Source organism: Chrysemys picta, chromosome 9 (genome assembly GCF_011386835.1).
Source record: "Chrysemys picta bellii isolate R12L10 chromosome 9, ASM1138683v2, whole genome shotgun sequence".
Lineage (NCBI taxonomy): Eukaryota > Metazoa > Chordata > Testudines > Emydidae > Chrysemys > Chrysemys picta.
Window position 1 is genome coordinate 62,394,471 of NC_088799.1, and position 15,296 is coordinate 62,409,766.

At 46.6% G+C, this 15,296-nt stretch overlaps 1 protein-coding gene across 2 annotated transcripts; it reads right to left on the bottom strand.

The window, feature by feature from the left end:
- Positions 1-2,749: 2,749 nt before the first annotated feature.
- LOC101935785 (glutamine amidotransferase-like class 1 domain-containing protein 3, mitochondrial) lies at positions 2,750-11,200 on the bottom strand. Of its 2 annotated transcripts, none has more exons than XM_065556373.1 (4): positions 10,889-11,200; positions 6,384-6,555; positions 4,625-4,826; positions 2,750-3,283 (listed from the first exon to the last, which is right to left on the bottom strand). In XM_065556373.1, exons 1-4 carry the CDS (start codon positions 11,111-11,113, stop codon positions 3,091-3,093), a joined length of 792 nt encoding a protein of 263 aa, XP_065412445.1. In that variant the 5' UTR covers positions 11,114-11,200; the 3' UTR covers positions 2,750-3,090. The 2 variants fall into 2 exon arrangements, with proteins under 2 accessions (XP_065412445.1, XP_008173408.1); XM_008175186.4 differs by having other exon boundaries at positions 11,006-11,187.
- Positions 11,201-15,296: the final 4,096 nt, after the last annotated feature.

A 15,296-nucleotide genomic window follows, 5' to 3' on the forward strand; every position in this document is an offset into this window, starting at 1 on the left:
CATGTCTAGTTATCAGTGTTGTTGGAGTCTCATGGGGAATACAAGCCCTGCTGTGTCTTTAAGGGAATCTAAGTCATCTAAAAATTAAATACTCTTTCCCAACCATAGATGCCTGAAATGGATTTAGAATAGGCAAGTCTAACTTTGCCCGGATGAGGAGGAGAATGATGGACTCTGAAGATGGAGCTTTGTACACACATTTTCTTGGGCTGGCTTCCAAGTTCCACAGAAAAAGTGAAAAATGAAATTTTGATAGGAAATAGCTCCCTCCTTAGAGGTTTTACTCTCTAAGTCCCCATTTCTAAGAAACTTTCAAAGCTTACATTCCTTCCCATTTCCGAGGTAGTGGGAGGTGGGGGGGACTGAAGCGTTATGTTTGTGTGTGACACCCCTTTATATGTTGGCAAGATGGCAAAGATGCATCATATCTCAGAAGGGAAAAAAGCCCATTAATATCAAAATTCTAGGACTTTAGATAAACTGATGGAAATTTCAGGTCAATCTCTCAGAGTCTGGAATAACCCAGAAAAATCCTCTGCCATTCAGCAACCTAATGACAATTGCTACATGTCAGGCCACTAGAAGCCTGACATAAGCATGAGATTGTGATGCGCCTAAGTACTATTATTATTGCCAATGCTTCCATTTCATTGCCAGTGCACGACAGGGTATCTGTGAGTAAAAGTGGCAAGATCTTAGCGATAAAGATGCCCAGGTTTGTCTAGAGCAACGTTTCTCAAATGCGGCCACCGTGGACTTTTCGTGCAGCCACGACAGCCTCCTGGGCGGTGACGGGGGGGTGAGGGAACCATCAGCCCCTCCCTCCTTGTTGCTCCTGGATGCGCCATCCTGCACCACCTCTGGAGAGAGGTGGGGCACAATGCTGCAGGAGCAAGGTGAGTTCTTGACCCACGTTGGGGGGAGGGGGTTTGGGCGGCAGGCTCCAGCGGCAAGACTTCAGGAACCTGGCCATGCGGCCCCAGGCTCTGACTGCACCGCGGGGCAGTGGGTACTGACTCCCCCAGCTCTGGCCACGCAGCCCTGGCCTCCAGCTGTGAGGCTTCAGCCTCCGGCCCCTTGTTCCAGCTGCATGGCAGCAGATGCTGGCCCCCGGCTCCAGTCCCAGGCTTCCGTCATGCAGTGTCAGGCGCTGGTCAAAGGCCCCGGTCCCAGCCACACAGCAGTGGGTTCCAACTGCAGGGCTTTGGGCACCAACCTCGGCCTCCGGCCACAGGGCAGCAGGTGCTGACCCCAGCTCTGGCCATGGAGCTTCAGTTGGCCTTTGGCCCGTATTTCCAGCCGTGTGGTGGCAGGCACTGGCCCCAGGCTCCAGCCATGTGGCCCTAGCTCCTTGCACTGATCCTCTGCCCCAGCTGCACAGCAGCAGGCGCCAGCCCACAGCTTTGTTCCAGGGCTCTGGCCACGCGGTGGCAGGAGCTGGCCCCGGGTGCTAACTCCTGGCCGAGGCTGCACAGCAGCAAGTGTTAGCTTCAGCCATTCAGTGGTGGGCGCTGATTCCTGGCTCCAGCCACGCACTCCTGGGCTCCGGCATCCAACTGTGGTCTCTGGCTGTGCAGTGGCAGGCACTAGCCATGGGCGCTGACCCACAGCTCCGGATGCATGGCAGCAGGCTCTGATCCCTGGGTCCAGTCATACAGTTCCTGTCTCCAGCTCAGGGTTCTGGCCACAGGTACTGAGCCCTGGCTCTGACCGCCTGGCAGCAGACACCAGGCCCTGGCTCTGGCCATGCAACAATGGGGCTCATCACCCACCCCTATCGCCTCTGGCCCCTGCTGCCTCCCCGTCCAGGGCTTAATGGGTCCTGGAGCTTGCTGAGAAAAGTGATATTAACAAACATGCAAGTATCACTTCTCACAGCAGACTTACCAGCTATCTGTGAAAAGTGATACCTGTAAGTTTGTTAATATCACTTATCACTTTTTGTAGCCTCCCAGGTAGCTACTAAGTGTGCTGTGATATTAACAAATACACAAATATCACTCTTCACAGCAAGCCCCAGGACCCACTAAGCCAGGGGTGGGCAAACTTTTTGGCCTGAGGGCCACGTCGGGTTTCGTAAATTGTATGGAGGACCAGTTAGGGGAGGGGGTTGTAGCCTGGCCCGCACCTCCTATCTGCCCCCCTGGAGACTCCTGCCCCATCCAACCTTCCCTGTTCCCTGTTGGCCCCCACAGGACCCCTGCCCCATCCAACCACCCCTTCTCCTTATCCCCTGACTGCCCCTGGAACCCCTGCCCCTGACTGCCCCCCTGGGAACCCTGTCCCCATTCAACCCCCTGTTTCTCCCCCCGACCGCCCCAACCCCTATCCATACCCCCGACCACCACCCCGAACTCCCTGCCCTCTACCGAATCCCCACCTGCTCCCTGCCCCCTTACCGCACTGCCTGGAGCACCTGCCGCCGCCACCATGCAGCTCAGAGCACCAGGTCAGGCCGGGCTCTGCAGCTGCGCTGCCCCAGGAGTTCACAGCCCCAGCGCCCAGAGCATTGTGCCGGCGGCAGGGCGAGCTGAGGCTGCGGGGGAGGAGGAACAGCGGGGGAGGGGCCGGGGGCTAGCCTCCTAGGCCAGAAGCTTGGGGGCTGGGCAGGATGGTCTCGCGGGCCACATTGCCCTCCCCTGCACTAAGCCCTGGATGGGGGGAGGGGGAGCTAAAGGGGGACGCAGCATTATTTTTGTATTGAGTCTGCCAAAAAACCCTACAAATATACATTACAATGAATCAGATATGTATCTGTCCATATTTAATTGTTTTTCCTAAAGTTAATTAAGTATTTTAAGAAGAAAGTGTACGTGTGGCCACCAGTGAGAGTTGGTGGCCGTACTCTGAGGCCACCAAAATTTTTGTTGCGAGAACCCCTTGTCTAAACGTCTCCCTCCTTGGTAGCTAGCAGCAGTCCAATGGGAAAGGGCTCAGTGTGATTAGAAATAAGCTTTGTGGCACAAGGGTGTAGGGAGAAGGACAGCAGTAGCCCACTCTCAGTGGCTGCTCTCCATTACTATGTATCTGAAGTTTATTTCAGAAGACTTGGATTCCCATCATTTTCCAGCATGTTCTGTAGTCAGGCATTCAGGCAAGTTTCAGCACTTCTTTTATCATCTTTCCAATACCATCATAGACTTCATGGACCGGGGCATTGCACATGAAGGCACTGGTCGTCACCAGCTTGTTCTTCACATCCACATGAATCTCGTCTACATGCTTGTTCACGTGTTTGCAGCCAAGTTCCTTCATGGCCTCTGCAGTCTTTGCATAGGGCCACCTAAAGGAAGAAGTGAGAATAAATCAGGTGTGTGTAGCTGATCCTGACACAGAGAGACTCTGCCAAGGCCTTAGATGGAAAAGATCCTTTCTCATTAGGTGTCCCACAGCAGTAGCTAGGAGTCTGCTATTGCTAAATGAATACCCCTCAGGTAAGAGACCACTGTGTGGAAGACAGTGTATACTGTGCCAGAGGAATTCCTCAGAAGTCAAGGAATTAAGCAAACTCTATACTACTCCCTCTCCCTCACTAAAGTAATCAAAAAGCCTCAATAAATTTAAACATTAAGGGTAGGTCTATACTACAAAATTAGGTCTATTTTATAGAAATCGATTTTTAGAAATCGATTTTATACAGTCGACTGCGTATGTCCACACTAAGCGCGTTAAGTCGGCAGAGTGTGTCCTCACTACCATGGCTAGCATCGACTTACGGAGCGTTGCGCTGTTGTAACCTCTGTCCATCATGCCCTTAGAGATTTTTTCAAATGTTTTGGCATTTCATCTTTTGGAACAGAGTTCTGATAGCATGTATTCGTCTCCCCAAACAGCGATCAGATCCAGTACCTCACGTTCGGTCCATGCTGGAGCTCTTTTGCGATTCTGGGACTGCATGGTCACCTGTGCAGATGAGCTCGCCATGCTGGCCAAACAGGAAATGAAATTCAAAAGTTCCCGGGGCTTTTTCCTGTCTACCTGGCCAGTGCATCTGAGTTGAGAGTGCTGCCCAGAGCGGTCACAATGGAGCACTGTGGGATAGCTCCCGGAGGCCAATACCATCGAATGATTTCCACACTACCCCAAATTTGATCCGGCGATGTCGATTTCAGCGCTAATCCCCTCATCGGGGAGGAGTACAGAAATTGATTTTAAGAGCCCTTTAAATCGACAAAATGGCTTTGTCGTGTGGACAGGTCCAGAGTTAAATCGATCTAACGCTGCTAAATTTGACCTAAACTCGTAGTGTAAACCGGGGCTAAGACTCTAGCTAGCATCCCTCTGTAAAGCTACAAGTAGTCCCCCTCCCCCTGGTACCTGTATTGGGTTATTGACCAACTCTTCTCAAACAAGTTAACTCTCCTTCAAACAGCAGATGCCAGCACAATACATTTCCTTCCACTGGGATAATTCAGCCCCAGCTTTCAGCCCCTTTACTACAATGATCTCGGCCTGGTTAGTGGAGGAGAAGAGGTACTGTGGCAGTATGTGCCATAAATGACATAATGAGCATTGTGAATCACTACCCTGGTGTGTTTCCTACCCTTGGGTTGAGAGATGTGGACCGGTGTGCTGTGTCGATCCTTCAGAATCAGATTTTGCACTAGGGCTCGGCAACACTTACTTCTCACATTCTTTGTCCTGTCCAACCGTCAGCTCGCATCCTGGGAAGATTTTGGCTGCCAGGACTGGGGAGATGCAGCACATGCCAATGGGTTTCTTGGCAGCATGGAATGACTTCAAAGTGTCCTCCACAACTTTAGAGACTGTGCAGTTCTTCCCCTGTGTTGCCCAAGTACTGAGGTTCTTAGCCACTCCAAAACCACCTCAGAATAGGGAAAGAGATTAAAAATAGGTGATTGTTTGAATGTAGGATTTTTTTTTGCCAACTCACCTATTTCACTAAAATGCTTAACTGAATTTGGTGCAGTGTGGCATTTATCCATGGTCCAAACATATTTCAATAAAACCTCAGCAAGCCACCATGTCTGCTGAATACCTGCAGCTCTCTCTTAGGCCTGGCATAGTTTTGTTGGGAGTATTGGAGGGGAAAAAATCACACTCCTGACAGATATAACAATGCCAGCAAAAAAAAAGTAGAGACAGTTATACCAGCCGACGAGTACCTGATTCAGTATTGCTTATTTAATTCAGGCAACTGGTATAAGCTGTACTGGCACTAGAATTCTTTTGGCAGCATAAACTGCATTTCTGCTAAATGGGTTTGCTGGTATAGCTCCACTGGTGTAGTTATACTGGCAAACCCTTTGTAGTATAAACAAGGCTGTAAGCCTTACCTGCCAATTACCATCCAATAGAAATGGCAAAGAATCCTCATGGTCTCTAAATAGAGTTAATCTGGAGATGTATTAGTGCTTTATTCACAAATCCACTCCTCTTCCATTCTCTTATTTTTCTAAAGTAATGGTGGAACATGTTGCCAAAATAGTTCTCCTAATTAAATCCTCATCTAGGGCCTGTGCTCATTGAAGTCAATAGCCACGCTTCCATTAGTTACAACAGGTGCAGGAGTGATTGGGCTTTTCATCATTTGCTCTTCCACTACCCCTCCGTGATTCTCCTGTCTGCGCTAATGGCTGAACCAGGTACATCTTGATGATGTTTTCTACTAAAGTCAAGGAAAGAGAGGCATGGCAGGTTCTGTGGTGGATCAGAAGTATTGTGGCGCACTGAAGTGAGACTCAGGAGGGCTGGGCTGTAGTTCTGGCTCTGCCATTGGTCTGTTGGGTGATCTAGAGCGAGTCCCTTCACCTATCTGTGCCTCAGTTTCCCCATCTGTAAAATGGGGATAATGATAGTTATGCTCTCTGTAAAGCGCTTGAGATCTACCAGTGAAAAGCTGTAGATGAGAGGTGGGTATAATTATTTCCTCCTCTTCTCCCAGATAAGCACCTTCACTTCTACAGCCAGTTAAAATAGAAGTCACATCAAAGCACATCTATGCCAAGCAGTTGGTTAGTGCAGTTCTCCTAGTGTGCTGCTGCTTTTCTTAAGGGCAACAAATCTTTTCTCTCCCAACCTCCAAAAACCACCACAAACAAAAAAACTCCTCTTCCTGGTGACTCATGGTGGGGCCTCTCCAGGTCATGCCAATGGAGAGCTGCTCCCTTCCATGGGATCTCTAAGGGGATGTCTATGCATCAGCACAGGTAGGCAGACGCACTCTAGCTCTGCTTGAGCTAGCATGCTAAAAATAGCGGTGTGGTCTCGGCGGCTCACGCTAGCCACTTGAGTACAATCCTGCCCAGATCCAGGCAGCTAGCCTGTGCTGCCATGGCCACACTGCTATTTTTAATCCGCTAGCATAAGCAGAGTTAGTGCTTATCTGCCTACCCATGCTGGGAGTCCACAATCAGCCCTACCTGGTATGATCAGGGCATCCAATTCCTTGACATTAAGTGTGGCTAGATCCTTGATGTTGCCTCTGGCGATTCTGGCACTCTCAACCAGCACGTTGCGTTTCTCCTGAGTTGGCTGCCCTTTCACATGGTCCACCACGTGCATCTGCTCTATATCTGGAGCATAGAACTCCCCCTGGGACAGAAGAGATGGCAAGGTCTGTTATCTTAAGGCTAACAGCAAGCCATGGTTCCTAAGCAGTATCAGACTTTGTCGTAGTGAATGAGGGTGGCTTGGTTGCTGAGTTAGAGGGAATTCGACAACAAACCACAACAGCAATATGGCAGTAGATCTGAGCAACTCAAATGCTGACCTGTGACCAGGTTATTGATGTGATAGAGTGTATTGTCAGAATAAGAAGAGAGAGATATTTTTTTTAACTTCTTGGGCATTGGGTGGAAATTTTTTTTAGGTGAAAATGCAGATTTGGTGACCCTGAAACATTGTGTGAATTCATGTTGACTGTCAAATTGTTACAGTGTTTTCAAAATATAACATTTCAAGTTTCTGCTTTGAAATGACTTTTAATTTAAAAATTTCCTCCAATTTTATTTTTTAAATAATTAAAAAATGCTTTAAAATATTTGAAGCTGAAACAAAACATTTCAGTTTTGTCAAATCATCTGATTTGACTGGAAATGAAAATTTCAACTTTTTGATTTGCCAACAAGTTAAAAAAATTAGGGCTGTCAATTAATCACAGTTAACTCATGCGATTAACTCAAAAAATTAATCACAATTAAAAAAATTATCACAATGTTAAACAATAGAATACCAACTGAAATTTATTAAATATTTTTGGATGGTTTTCTACATTTCAAATATACTGATTTATATTACAACACAGAATACAAAGTGTACAGTGCTCACTTTATATTACTATTTTTGATTACAAACATTTGCCCTGTAAAAACGATAAACAAAAGAAATAGTATTTTTCAATTCACTTCATACAAGTACTGTAGTGCAATCTCTTTATCAAGAAAAAGTAACTTACAAATGTAGATTTTTTTTGTTACATAACTGCACTCAAAAACAAAACAATGTAAAACTTTAGAGCCTACAAGTCCACTCAGTCCTACTTCTTGTTCAGCCAATTGCTAAGACAAACAAGTTTGTTTACATTTATGGGAGATAATGGTGCCTGCTTCTTATTTACAATGTCACCTGAAATTGAGAACAGGTGTTTGCATGGAACTTTTGTAGCCAGCATTGCAAGGTATATACATGCCAGATATGCTAAAGATTCATATGTCCCTTCATGCTTCGGCCACCATTACAGAGGACATGCTTCCATGCTGATGATGCTCGTTAAAAAAAAACCAATGCATTAATTAAATTTGTGACTGAACTCCTTGGGGGAGAAGTGTATGTCTCCTGTTCTGTTTTACCTGCATTCTGCCATATATTTCATGTTATAGCAATCTCGGATGATGACCCAGCACATGTTAGTTTTAAGAACACTTTCACAGCAGATTTGACAAAAGGCAAAGAAGGTACCAATGTGAGATTGCTAAAACTAGATACAGCACTCAACCCAAGGTTTAAGAATCTGAAGTGCCTTCCAAAATCTGAGAGGGACGAGGTATGGAGCATGCTTTCAGAAGGCTTAAAAGAGCAACACTCAGATGCAGACACTACAGAACCCAAACCACCAAAAAAAAAAATCAACCTTCTTCTGGTGGCATCTGACTCAGATGATGAAAATGAACATATGTTGGTCTGCACTGCTTTGGATCGTTATTGAGCAGAACCCATCATCAGCATGGACGCATATGGACATATGAATCTTTAGCGCATCTGGCACGCAAATACCTTGCAATGCTGGTGACAACAATGCCATGAGAACACCTGTTCTCACTTTCAGGTGACATTGTAAACAAGAAGCAGGCAGCATTATCTCCTGCAAATTGTAACCATACTTGTTTGTCTGAGTGATTGGCTGAAGTAGGACTGAGTGGACTTGTAGGCTCTAAAGTTTTATATTGTTTTATTTTTGAATGCAGTTATTTTTTGTACATAATTCTACATTTGTAAGTTCAACTTTCATGATAAAGAGATTGTACTATAATACTTGTATTAGGTGAATTGAAAAATACTGTTTCTTTTGTTTTTTACAGTGCAAATATTTGTAATAAAAATAAATATAAAGTGAACACTGTACACTTTGTATCCTGTGTTGTAATCAAAATCAATATATTTGAAAATGTAGAAAACACCCAAAAATATTTAAATAAATGGTATTCTATTATTGTTTAACAGCGCGATTAATCGCACAATTAATTGCAATTAATCTTTTTAATCACGCGATTAATTGCAATTATTTTTTTTAATTGCTTGATAGCCCTAAAAAAATATTTCTTGTTCTTACCCAAAATAATATTTTTGGGGGGCTTTTTGAAATTGCCAGTGAACCAAAAAGTCTGTTATTCTCCCAGCGCTAATTTGAACTAGTGTCAGACAAAGAGTTAGGACTGTTTGGCGGCGCTTAGGTCTTTCTGGGACGGAGGGAGCGAGCAAGCGGGGAAGCTGCCCCCCCCAGCCCTCCTGGCAGGCAGGGCCACCCGGAACACCCGGAGCCTGCATCTAAAGCCCCTTTCGGAATGCGGTCTTGCGAGCATGGGCCGGAGGACTCAGGAGGAGCAGGGGCAGCCGCGCAGCCAGCAGCCGTAAAGAAGCGGCGCTTTCCCCTTCAAAGCCGGCCGGAGAGAAGTGGCACTTTGAAGGGGAAAGTGCCGCTTCTCTTCAGCCGCTGGCTGCGCGGCTGCCCCTGCTCCTCCTGAGTCTTCCGGCCTGTGCTCGCAGGGCTGCATTCCGAAAGGGGCTTTAGCGCTGCAGGCCAGGGCCCCAGGATCCCCTTAGCCCAGGGCCCTGCAGCCCCTAAAGTCCCTGCCTTCCGGGTAGGGTGACCAGACAGCAAGTGTGAAAAATCAGGACAGGAGGTGGGGGGTAATAGGAGCCTAAATAAGAAAAAGACTCAAAAATCAGGACTGTCCCTATAAAATCGGGACATCTGGTCACCCTACTTCCGGGTGGCCCTGCCTTCCAGGTGGCCCTGCCTTCCGGGTGTGGGGCGGGCAGCTCCCAGAATTGCGGTTCCCAGAATCGTGGCCATGGGGGCGTTGCCGCGCTGCGCAGAGCCACCTGCACACCCCCTGCACCAAACAGGAGCTGCCCCAGGTAAGTGCTCAGCACCTCCTGCTTCCCCAGCCCTGAGCCTCCTCCCGCACCCACACCCTGAGAGCCCTCCCGCACCCTAACTCCCTCCCAGACCCTGCACCCCCAGCCCTGAGCCCTAGGGGTAAGCCAGGGACACCTCCCCACCACAGTACAGTACAGTACTGTAAAGTATATAATGCCTTTTGTCTGCCCCCAAAGAATTTCCTTGGAACCTGAGCCCCCGCATTTACATTAAATCTTATGGGAAAATTGGATTCATTTAACATCGTTTCACTTAAAGTTGCATTTTTCAGGAACATAACTACAACCTTAAGTGAGGAGTTACTGTAGTCCTAAACGTTATGGAGGAAAAGTTATACCCGTTTCCTCCATCAGAGGGCTCCTTAGGTTAAGGGATGAAGAAGGGACCTGCAGCACTCTGAATAGTCTTTCAGTTTTGTGAAAGAGGGAAAGTGAAAAATACAGGAAGAAAAAAACAAGAGGAGAAAATACAGTTTCAGAAAGAGGGAGATAGACACCTTTTTTTTTTGTAAACAGGAACTGAGAATGTGAACCTTGAAACTTTTATCCTTTATCCTTTATCCTTAGCTGATGTAAAACAGCATTGTTCTATTGACTTCAAAGGAGAAACAATCATTTATAGAAGTTGAGGATTGGGCCCAGATTTGTCCTCTGCTGGGAGCAAAGGGTGATCTCATGCAGTGTTCTTGCACTCAGACAATTTGGCTACAGTTACTAATTCTGTATTATCAGCTTCTTGCTGGCTGCTATGATTTTCTGTTTCAGATTAACTGGCAAGAGCCCTTTCAGAGGCTTCTGTTTTTATTTTCTGCCTCAAACAGGAATTTAAAAAGCAGGTGTGGCAACTGGCCACTTAAAAGAAACAGAGAGAGAACTGCAGAAGTGAGCAAATGTCTAGGTCAAAAAGAACACTAGAACTGCAGCGTAGCAGAGGAGGGACATATTAGGGAAATTGCTTAAGGAGATTTAGATTTTCATGTATACAATTGAGTCCAGACAGTCCATTTTCTACTGCAAGATTTCTGGCTGCTAAAGTGGTGAGCTCTGGATAGAAGAAGAAAGATACAGAAATAAGAGACTACCTAGGTTTTTTTTAATGACATTCCCCTAGTGATCAAGTTCGCTGGTGCTGGGTGCAGTGCACGAATTTAGATAGATAGAGAGTATCTTATCTAGATTTTTGTACAGTACCTGCCACCTGATCACTAGGGCAATTTGATTATCTCAGCAGCAACAGGAATTAACACCTAAGGAAACTATGACTTACTGCTCCAATGCGCCCCAAAATGATCCATCCAGTGGAGGAGATGGTAAAGAGCAGCCCAGGGCAAAAGGATATATAGCCAAGATAGACCTTGGTCTTCAGAGCCAGGGTGCTTCTTACCTGTGCCCCCTCTCTGCTGAGATGCACCAGCACGGCAGAAGACTCATGGATTTCACTGCCATCATACACCCCGCAGCCGGACAGGACAATGGCTACCTTCTTGCCCATGTTCAGACTCAAAGTAGGTGGATTCTCTGGGAGGCTGGAGTTGCTGTCTCTCTCTGTTCACTGCCCTGAGCCTTTTATAGCAGGAGATCCCGCCCCAGAACAAGGCAGGGCTGTATGGGCTGGACAGAGCCCTTTACGGGTAGGAAGTTTTCTATTTCTCCAAAGCAGGCTTTGATGTGTACATAAATGTTGTGTAATCAGCAGCTCCCTGTTAGCTCTCCTTGTGCATTGCCATAGGGGGAATTCGCAGCTAGCCGGAGCTGTTTGTTGGCTACCCGTGCTCATCTCTCCTTTCTCAATCAATTTTCAATTGTATTGCAGACTAATGCACAGGGACTTTTATATGTATAATGGCATGTAACAGAGCCATGCATTGGGCTAAACCCCTAGTTTAAATCCTATTCCAGTCAGTGCAGTTACACCAGGGATGTACTTTTTAAAATTTTTAGTTGCACAGGCGGTGATCCCTTTCCATTGTTAAATGTCCTCTGTCTCTAAGCTCAGTCTCCAAACAGCAGGCTTTCTACAGACACTTTAATTCTCTGGACTTTGGGCCATGAATTTAGAAACAAGGGGCTCAGTTCTCTGCACCTTCACACTAGCTTTACGCTAATGTAACTCCACTGACTGCAGTAAAAGTGGTGTTACAGAGGCAAGGGCCTGGGAAAATCCATCAACGTGAGCAATCATCATTTTGATACACCCACCATTCTTTCAGTTTATAGGGATGCTCTCAGCATGCGGAGGTGCCTAAATTTCCATTCCTTAAAGGCCGGTAAGTCTCGTGCAGCATCCCTAAATAATGTTAGATAGTCTCCCGAGATTATTTATGAAATACCTCTTGTTTGGGTCTCTACTGAGATATAGGCTTTCTTTAGCAACAATACAGTTTGGGGTGCTAATTATTTATTACAACTATGGATAGCGTGCCCATCACCATGTGTCTGCAGTTTTTACTGGCATACTTTAAAAAACAATGACACCAGGCACTATGTGTTCATGGCTATTCCTTTATAAACCAGAATGAGCAGTGCAAACATTAGAGAGGGAGAAAAGTCCAATTAAGGTCCATTTAATCCCAATGCACATTTGGTCCCTACACTGCTTTTACTAGTCCCAACGCAGGTGCCCTGCATGATGGGTGTGGAAAAACCCAACTGATATCTATGGATGCAAATAGTGTGCAAATTCACTCCTTCCTGGTTTAGATACAAAACTGCCAAGTCATGCTGTAGTTGAAAAAAATATTAGTTCTTCCTCCTTCAGACAATTAGATGGAGTCATATTACTGAGTAGATATAGCTTGGATAAACAAATCTAGCACACACCGCAAACATAATCCATTTCTGTATGTTACAAACTGGCCGAGCTGTCTCCCATTTAACAATACCTCCCCGTGCTAAATGGTGCTGACCCCACTGCACACCTGTTAATCATATATTAGGGCCTGAGCCAACCCCTGTTAAAGTCAACTAAAAATTAAAAATTGTCTACAGATGGAGTGACTCCAGAATATCTATTCATGTATTCCAGAATAACTATTCTTGGTGGGCCCTGGTCTACACTGGGGGGGGGGAGAGGGAGGGATAAATCTAAGTTACGCAACTTCAGCTATGTGAATAACGTAGCTGAAGTTAACATACTTAGATCAACTTACTGTAGTGTCTTCACCGTGGTGAGTCAACTGCTGCCGCTTCCCCGTCGACTCTGCTTGAGCCTCTTGTGGCGCTGCAATACAGGAGTTGACGGGAGAGCTCTCGGGGGTCGATTTATCGCATCTAGACTAGATCCCTGGTGGATGGATCACTACCCGCCGATCCGGTGGGTAGTGAAGACATAGGCTAGGTCTACACTACAGGGGCGGGGGTCGACCTAAAATACGCAACTTCAGCTACGTGAATAGCGTAGCTGAAGTTGCGTATTTTAGGTCGACTTACCTGGCTGTGAGGACGGCGGCGAGTTGACCGCTGCCGTGCCGCCGTCGACTCCGCTTCCACCTCTTGCCGCGGTGGATTTCCGGAGTCGATGGCAGAGCCATCAGGGATCGATTTTATCGCATCTTCACTAGACCCGATAAGTCGATCCCCAATAGATCGATTGTACCCGCCTATCCGGCGAGTAGTGAAGATGTGCCCATACTGTAGCAATCTTATTCTGGAATAAGAGTGCCTTACTCCAGATTATTTAATCCACTTTGGATAAGAGTGTCTACACATGGAGTTATCAGGAATAGCTATAGCACTTTAAATTCACGCTCTTCGTTAATCTGAATTAACTTTCAAGTGTAAACAAGTCCAAAGGTATCCCACTGACTTGAAAGGGCATTATGCTATCAAAGAGGGGTGAGTATAATTAAATGTAATCATCACCTCAGGCATTTAATGAAAACCAACTTGGGAGCAGTAATGGGAATTAAACTGCTCTAGAGGGGAGATTCTGGGATGAAGCACAGCACAGAACTGGGAGCCCTTAAAAACACTAACATTTGATCATACTCAGCCCTCATCATGATCTCAATCCTGAGAAGTGCTGAGTGCCCCCAATCTAACTAAAGTCAATGGAGATTCAGCAGGAGCTCAGTTCCTCACAGGATTGGGTCCTATGTTAGTAATTATGTAGATACAAATTGGTGGGAGGGAGTATTTAAATGCTGGCCAATGCTGTAGAAATTTTCCCACGAAGCTCTATTAAGGCCCCTGTTTACCACTGTTTTCTGACCAACTTCCACTCGTTGTGTAACTAACATCACCACTTAACGCCGTATCTGGATTTGGCCCAATAGATACATTATACACTGTGAGCGCTTGAATTGCTGTTTGGTTCTGGTTTGTCTGAGCATCTTTGCCTTTTGTGGTTGTTACTTGTTCTGCCATGGCCCCCTCACTTCTCTAGCAGGCTGTATTCATCAAGTGATTGCTCAGTAAATGTGTCTCTGAGACTATCCTATCTGTTAACTCCTCAGACTAAGGGCGTGGCTACACTTGCAGATGTAGAGCGCTATGAGTTAAACCAGCCTTCGTAGAGTGCAGTAGGGAAAGCGCTGTAGTCTGTCCAGACTGACAGCTGCCAGCGCACTGGCGTGGCCACATTAGCAGCTCTTGCAACGGCCACAGAGAGCAGTGCATTGTGGTAGCTATCCCAACATGCAAGTGGCTGAAATGTGCTTGGGTGGGTGGGGTGGGGTGGAGTGTGACAGGGAGTGTGTTGTGTGTATGTGGGGGGGAGAGAGAGTGGGTTTTTGGGGGGCTGAGAGCATGTCAGCATACTATCTTGTATTTTCAGACAGCAGCAGACCTCCTCCTCCCCCCCGCCTCTCTCTCTCCCACACACAGCATTCCACAGTAATGGTTGCTTTGTCTCGGAGCAGATAAGCATGCTGGCTGTCAAACGGAGCTTTCAAAGGACATATCCAAAACAATGACAAGAGTGGCCACTTGACTTAAGGGGATTATGGGATGTTTCCGGAGGCTGATCAGAGTGCAGTAATGCAACACCTCGTTCACACTGATGCTGGGGCACTCCAGTGGGGGCGCATCAAACGTTATTCTACTCGCCGAGGTGGAGTACCAGGAGCGCTCTAGCCATGGCACCTGCCTTGCCAGTGTGGACGGGTAGTGAGCTAGTGCGCCCGGGGCTCCTTTAATGCACTGTAACTCGCAAGCGTAGCCAAGCCCTTATATGACGTTGCTATTATAAGACAGGCCCATCACATAATGGGCAATGGTCTGACCTGGCAGCTACTTTCTTGTAAAGAGAATGTGACGTTCTAATGCAGATTGCAGCTATTCTTGGCATTTTAAAACACCTTTGCTGAGCAGTTTATAGCTCCATTCATACTCCCACTGGAATGTAGGATAGCTGTCCCACACATCTGGCCATCCCATGAGTATCCGTATACAGAACTTCACCCTCTCCCATTTTTCTGCATTGTCACTTGCTTTGAGGAACATTTGGAAGGGTAGCAACTATCTTTTCCAGTTCTCTGCCAGGTTCCCTTTTGGACTGGCTTCGTTTTTGCTAAGACCTAGTTCTCCGCTAACCTTATGTCAACACAGGAGTGCAGGTAAGATTGGAGTTCACCTGATATGGCTCAGAGTTACAACGGTTAAACCCCATCATAGGCTAGGGCTCCAGAACCTGCTGTTTCAGTGGTAAAGCCAGTGGGGCAACAAAGACATTATTA

Excerpts from the sequence above, each read along its gene's own strand:
- LOC101935785 (XM_065556373.1), bottom strand. The coding sequence starts at position 11,113 with ATGGGCAAGAAGGTAGCCATTGTCCTGTCCGGCTGCGGGGTGTATGAT. Across the intron at positions 4,827-6,383 it reads GGATGCCCTGATCATACCAG|GTGGTTTTGGAGTGGCTAAG; the intron begins GTAGGGCTGATT and ends CCCTATTCTGAG. Across the intron at positions 3,284-4,624 it reads CAGGACAAAGAATGTGAGAA|GTGGCCCTATGCAAAGACTG; the intron begins GTAAGTGTTGCC and ends TTCTTCCTTTAG.